The sequence below is a fragment of the Opisthorchis viverrini genome (assembly GCF_000715545.1).
Source record: "Opisthorchis viverrini unplaced genomic scaffold opera_v5_321, whole genome shotgun sequence".
In the NCBI taxonomy this organism is placed as follows: Eukaryota; Metazoa; Platyhelminthes; class Trematoda; order Opisthorchiida; family Opisthorchiidae; genus Opisthorchis; species Opisthorchis viverrini.
Window position 1 is genome coordinate 526,022 of NW_008751979.1, and position 6,795 is coordinate 532,816.

Genomic DNA, 6,795 nt, shown 5'->3' on the forward strand with positions numbered 1-6,795 from the left:
GCTGGTTACATGTGGACCGCTGTGACAATAATTATACAAGTCAAGTGATACAATTGTTACGTGGGTATTTATAACAATGGTAGCCGCACGACAACAACGAGTGATCCCAACAACAACAACAACAACAACGCATGAAATGAGTGACCAACAAGTGATTTCCACCGTATGATTACATGATGGTGGTAAGTGGACTGCAAAAGGATGCGTACACGGCAAGGACAAGGTGAGTTCATTCGGTTAAACAGAAGGAAGAAACTGAAGAAGACGAAAGTTCTAACAGAATTCCGGCGATCAGAGCGGAGAGAATAACAATCAGGCAAGCAGAAGACAGGTCGAAAAGAGTGGAGGCAGAAAAAGCACGGTCCAGGTAGGCAGTCAAGCGGTCATTCAGGCGGACAGACAATAAAAATAAAATCACTAATTCTTTCCTACATCTGGAACCTCGTCACCGCAGTTGTCGTTGTTTAGGATGCCATCACGTAGCCTTCATCCCCGTGCTCACCAGGATACCCACCGGCAAATCCTAAACGGGGTTCCGCAGAATTAGGTGGTTGAGTATGTATAGTTGGCACGGTGGACGGAGCCACATGCGGGTAGGCAGTTGTGGTGGTCGCTGTCACCCCAGTCATTGTGATCCGCAACCCACCAGGTTGTCTTGAAACCCGGAAACGAGTGACCAATTCAGCTATGTACAGGGCCATAGCAACCGCCGAGAATATCTAGGATGTATCAGTAGACGGATGAACATGAATAACCAAAGTGCAGTTCGGTGGCGTTGTAACGTCTGTATCACATGGGAGAATCATCAAATATTCTGACGATGCAATGAATTTAGGCTTCGATTCTCTTCAAGTACGCAGCAACCAGAAAATATAATAGCGGGAACAAACAAACAGTTTAACCACATTGATCGGTCAGTGTAGCTATAGCTCCCTTATTATAAAACAAACTAGAGCGTTTAGGGTGGAAATAACGGCGAATGCCGGATAATAATAAACCAAAGATTATCAGAACGCATGCGAATAGTAGTAAATGAGACGAGCTCAGAAATCTTTGGCATTCCCAGAACAAAACGTTGTCAGATCGAGCAACCAGACAATATGATGATCAAGTAACATGTGCTGACCGAAGCGGGACTAACAAACACCAAAACTGAAGTCACGCCATCTTTGTTCAGGATCGGGATCAACAACCAAGATCAAAGATCAATGGTCTAACAGCAAGCGGTGAACGAACTAACGGGAAAATCAAATTAGACAGTAGTTGTGCCCTTCGAGTATAGAAATACGTCATGATAAAAGGGATGACTTTTCTAGTCTGGATGTTCTCTGGAATCAGCTACGTCCACAGGAGTTGATCACCAGGGAAGTGGTCATCAAAAGGAGGGTCACTCCTGAGGAGGATTGTATTAGTTCGTCTTTTTTTGGGTATAGAATTTTTACCCGGGGTTGAAAGATCCCGTATCTGGCCCACAGTCTGCCATGAATAGCTGATTTCGAAAACTCAGGGTTCGAACGGCACCATGCTACCCGAACCATCCTTGCTTTTTTCGGTATCAGAAACGACAACTTACAACGCTACTGACCGAACAAAATTGATAGTTGATAGCTAACTCATGTGAACGTGGTTGAAAATGACAAAAAAAAGCGAGTACGGATTCGGGTGAAAGACGATCAGATCCTACTGCGAACGCCCAGCTGCCCTCACTTGTGTTTACGACAACAGCCCAATCCTGTCCCCGTAATACGGTCAAGAAGTAAAGGATACTTCAGGAAGTACAACAGGCTATTAAGTAGAAAGCCATTCTGGAAGGAGCGGGCGGAAAAATCATACAATGATAGATTATCGTGTATGTGTGGAACATGATCTGGCCTTCATGCGATCTTGGTGACTTGTCCGAAAGTCAATGTCGGTGTTGTGGGTCAGAACAAAACAATACCAAGAAGAATAATTAGATATCACATTTGAACGTTGTATAGGATGCTGATTGACAGTTACGAGAAAAGCTAGTAGATAAGATCGGACAAGGGACAAAAATCTAAAACAAACTAAGCAGAAGAGAAAAGCCAGATATGAAAGAAGATTAGGACGCATAGAAGAAGCTGGTTACATGTGGACCGCTGTGACAATAATTATACAAGTCAAGTGATACAATTGTTACGTGGGTATTTATAACAATGGTAGCCGCACGACAACAACGAGTGATCCCAACAACAACAACAACAACAACGCATGAAATGAGTGACCAACAAGTGATTTCCACCGTATGATTACATGATGGTGGTAAGTGGACTGCAAAAGGATGCGTACACGGCAAGGACAAGGTGAGTTCATTCGGTTAAACAGAAGGAAGAAACTGAAGAAGACGAAAGTTCTAACAGAATTCCGGCGATCAGAGCGGAGAGAATAACAATCAGGCAAGCAGAAGACAGGTCGAAAAGAGTGGAGGCAGAAAAAGCACGGTCCAGGTAGGCAGTCAAGCGGTCATTCAGGCGGACAGACAATAAAAATAAAATCACTAATTCTTTCCTACATCTGGAACCTCGTCACCGCAGTTGTCGTTGTTTAGGATGCCATCACGTAGCCTTCATCCCCGTGCTCACCAGGATACCCACCGGCAAATCCTAAACGGGGTTCCGCAGAATTAGGTGGTTGAGTATGTATAGTTGGCACGGTGGACGGAGCCACATGCGGGTAGGCAGTTGTGGTGGTCGCTGTCACCCCAGTCATTGTGATCCGCAACCCACCAGGTTGTCTTGAAACCCGGAAACGAGTGACCAATTCAGCTATGTACAGGGCCATAGCAACCGCCGAGAATATCTAGGATGTATCAGTAGACGGATGAACATGAATAACCAAAGTGCAGTTCGGTGGCGTTGTAACGTCTGTATCACATGGGAGAATCATCAAATATTCTGACGATGCAATGAATTTAGGCTTCGATTCTCTTCAAGTACGCAGCAACCAGAAAATATAATAGCGGGAACAAACAAACAGTTTAACCACATTGATCGGTCAGTGTAGCTATAGCTCCCTTATTATAAAACAAACTAGAGCGCTTAGGGTGGAAATAACGGCGAATGCCGGATAATAATAAACCAAAGACTATCAGAACGCATGCGAATAGTAGTAAATGAGACGAGCTCAGAAATCTTTGGCATTCCCAGAACAAAACGTTGTCAGATCGAGCAACCAGACAATATGATGATCAAGTAACATGTGCTGACCGAAGCGGGACTAACAAACACCAAAACTGAAGTCACGCCATCTTTGTTCAGGATCGGGATCAACAACCAAGATCAAAGATCAATGGTCTAACACCCTTCCGGTGCCCATCCAGCATGCCACCCGAAGGAAGCACGAGTGAGACATTGTCAGGAGGTTGAACATACGAAATCACAATCGCATTACACGATTGAACGATAAGCAATCGTGAACAGAAGTTACATGCATCTACAGTATGTCACGCGTGAACTGTTTCGCGAACGGGGTTAATTTCTCGGACAACTCTGACTCCAATAAGTTACGAAAGCCGTACCGATCTTCCACTTTTTCAAGACTTTCAGAAAACGTCTGGAAATCAGAAACCCAATTTCAGCAATAATCGAGTCTTTGCCGGTTTAAGTAATCATCAGTGTTTTTGGTTGTAAGCGTCATGGGTGTCCGTAGGCTGGGCACTCAACCTAGACAGGAGGAAAGATTAGGATCCTCAAACACCTGACCACAAGAGAGTAGTGTTTGGCGAGAAATGCAAGAACATTTAATTTACAATTCACAGAACAAGTCACCACACATGTTTCAACCCCCAAACCTGAAGGGCCAGGAGACCAGGAGTCAGACCTCTAACAACTGACCAACATGGTATGAGACTGTGAGTGTAGAACGGACACAACCCAGTATAGCTCAAGGGGTTACGGTAGAGCACAAACCATCACACCGCGGTAAGCTCCAGCCCCTTCGTGACGGTAAAGAATATGTTCAGCGAATCCACTCGGTTGGTGCGTCTCCCATTTGGTTTTTAATGCATTACAAAATGAAATCCTCTTGCGACCACCTCACAACATCTTTTTACCCAGAAAATAACCGCGCCCTTTTGATGAAAGAAAGGCGCTGAACTGCCAGCGGACATCATTCGAAGTCGGAAAATCCCGATCTACCGGCTCCCTGTCAAAAACTTGCGAAGCTATTTTCTGGCGACACACTACACCAGTAGCGGCTTAACTGCATCGGACGAACAAAATTTTCAACTTCACTAGGTAAGCTGTAGTATCCCAGAGGTAAAAAAAGACTTCGAAATGAAATATTTAGCTCCATGGTCTGAAGAATTCGACAATAAGTGTATGAAACAATTAGGAACGGGAATCCTGAGTAGCAAGAAAACCCCCTGTCTGCTGATGAATCAAATCAAATGCAGAAGAGAGACCAATAAGACCGCCGCAATCCAAGCTATCAAAACGGAAATTCCAGTTCACGTACGAAATTGCATTCAAGCTCTGACTCGCCCTGTGTATACGGCGACTGGCAAACAACAGTACATGCACATTAGAAAAAAAGGCACATGGTCAAGACCGGTAATGTATTGATATACAGACGATGTAGAACCACAGTTGCGTAGCGAAATCCCCCCCACACACACACACACACACACATTTTCCACTGCCAGCATTCGGCGGACACACCACACAACCACCGGCAAAACAGTTTCTCAACCACAGTGTCACAGTCACAAATCCAACCGGTCCTCGGCCAAAACTGTACCGCTACAGAGATGTTTGAATCGGCCCAAAGTACACAAAAGGCCAAAGTTCAGCGTTGAGAAATCAGTGGACATGCGCACCACACACAAACCGAGTTGCGCAAAACAAAACAGCATTTTCTTTCATAAACATGTCACGCATGTGACACGTTGGGTTCAGATAAGTAGATAAGCAAAACAGTATGGAGTCGAAAACGCACGAATTGTTTACGGTATCCATGTATGTGCCATGTTCCTCAAACACTTTTAGGCTGTTAACATCATTCCACCTGGAGTCGCGCTAAGAAAATAGGAGGTAAATTGAGCAAGGCAAGATCCCGCTTGACTGAATACTGTATCGAGTGGAGACCCGAAAATGTATCTGATTCAGGTATCCTACACCTCTGTTTGATCCGTATCTCCACCTGGATCTTCCCACAAGGACTGCGCAGCAAGAAAAACATAGACTTATTTGCAAACTGCGTTGAAAAACCGTAGAACAGACTAGAAGAAATGTACGTGATTCAAGGTGATTAGTGTACAATGTGCTTCTGACTTGTACCAAACACTACTCGGACGGAGCGAGCTCGCTTTGCTGAAAAATTCGTAGGAAACACCAGCCACAACAAAACAGACTAGTCGATAATTTCTATCCACCCCAGACCCTGATTGATTACCAATCAGTTACTCGGAAAGAGAACGAATTTTCCGTCAACAGGAAAACAAGGAGAACACGCGCGAGTATGAGAAAACAAAACAATATATGCCCAACTCGTAAACAACTGTCGTCCCGCCACACAACCGCCACAACAAAAAGAAGTTGAATCAATAAAGCAGTCACATTTGACATGATTTAACACCATACACACCATTTCGGGGAGAAAACAGGAGAGAGAGGCAGTGTAGGGTACGAAACGCTCATATGTACTTACAGCTGCAGCAATGGCTCCACCAGCGATATAATGCATTGAAGCGGCTACAATAAAGGCGATGAACCAGAAGAAAGTCGAGATGATCAGTGTGCAGAATTCCTGGAAAAAAGGTAAACGAAGTGAGATTTGGGAGAAACCAAAGGATTCGGTGAGTAGTATGTAGAAATGGATAAAAATCACAAATTAGTACTCCCGACTAAGCAAAAAGCCGTTATAGTTCAAGTCCGATCTATCTTCAGGTGTTCTTCGAATAAATTAGCAAACGGAAACTGTGCAAAACACAACTGGTGGAACTGGAAAAGATCAGTCAAGAGAAGCAATGGCGATCGGAGCCCTCTTCATCATTCGCTGCTTACATTGGTACCAACGGTATAAAATACTAAACGTCTGTTTGCCTGCAGGTAACCGAAAGGTTACAATGTCCAATAAGAGTTCTGCGTCAAGGTAGAACAATCCGAGATATCTTGACAACACAACGAGAGTTATGGTAAAGCGCTTAAAAGTAACAGTCTGTCTAAAAACTACCACAAGGCATCAATTCTCCCACCCACAAATCGATTTTATCACTCCGCAAGTGTCCAAAACGCCTGTGCCATCCATTGTCCGTCGTTGTAACCATTCCTTCCAGCCAGTTTAATTAATTATTGGCTTTTTTCAAAAGCAGAACCTCGGTTGGTGTAATACAGGAAACTTCAAACGATATTTTTTTGAAGACGCGTCCATTGGGCATGACATACAAGTCCCATAAATGACCAATTGACCCTAAAGAACCAATGACTACGGTAACCATGGTATTATACCTCATGTGGTTGGGTGATGAGTCGAACGATACATACGATAAGTACGTGATTCAGAAAGTAATGGTAAACCAAAGTACACCGGAACACGTTCACTGTCAGTGAAATGGTTCGAAACTCAAAGAAGTCAACTGACCCATCACGACAATTTACCTTTTGCCATAGGCTTCGGTGGTATCGATACCGTCACGTAACACTACTGAGTCTACGAAGATGGTCTTTATCACCACTCAACCCACTGACCAGTAGGAACAGGGAGGGAGGATGCACTGGAATCGAAGACAGCCGATTAGCCTCACTAACACACTATTATACTATATATATATATATA

At 44.1% G+C, this 6,795-nt stretch overlaps 3 protein-coding genes across 3 annotated transcripts in view; 1 reads left to right on the plus strand and 2 right to left on the minus strand.

Annotated features, from left to right (window-relative positions):
- Positions 1-464: 464 nt before the first annotated feature.
- Positions 465-701, minus strand: T265_09974 (hypothetical protein; the record flags this gene model as incomplete). The annotated part of the gene is made up of 1 exon (XM_009176211.1): positions 465-701. One exon carries the CDS (start codon positions 699-701, stop codon positions 465-467), a length of 237 nt encoding a protein of 78 aa, XP_009174475.1.
- A 1,864-nt stretch (positions 702-2,565) lies between these two features.
- Positions 2,566-6,795, minus strand: part of T265_09975 (hypothetical protein) — a gene marked incomplete at both ends in the record, with an annotated part of 25,370 nt that continues 21,140 nt past the window's right edge. Inside the window, 2 exons of the mRNA XM_009176212.1 lie at positions 2,566-2,820; positions 5,668-5,766. Coding sequence (XP_009174476.1) covers positions 2,566-2,820; positions 5,668-5,766 — 354 coding nt within the window. The remainder of the gene's footprint in view (positions 2,821-5,667; positions 5,767-6,795) is intronic.
- T265_09976 (hypothetical protein) overlaps positions 6,441-6,795 on the plus strand; it is a gene marked incomplete at both ends in the record, with an annotated part of 9,322 nt that continues 8,967 nt past the window's right edge. The window contains one exon of the mRNA XM_009176213.1: positions 6,441-6,508. Within this exon, the coding sequence (XP_009174477.1) occupies positions 6,441-6,508 (68 nt within the window). The remainder of the gene's footprint in view (positions 6,509-6,795) is intronic.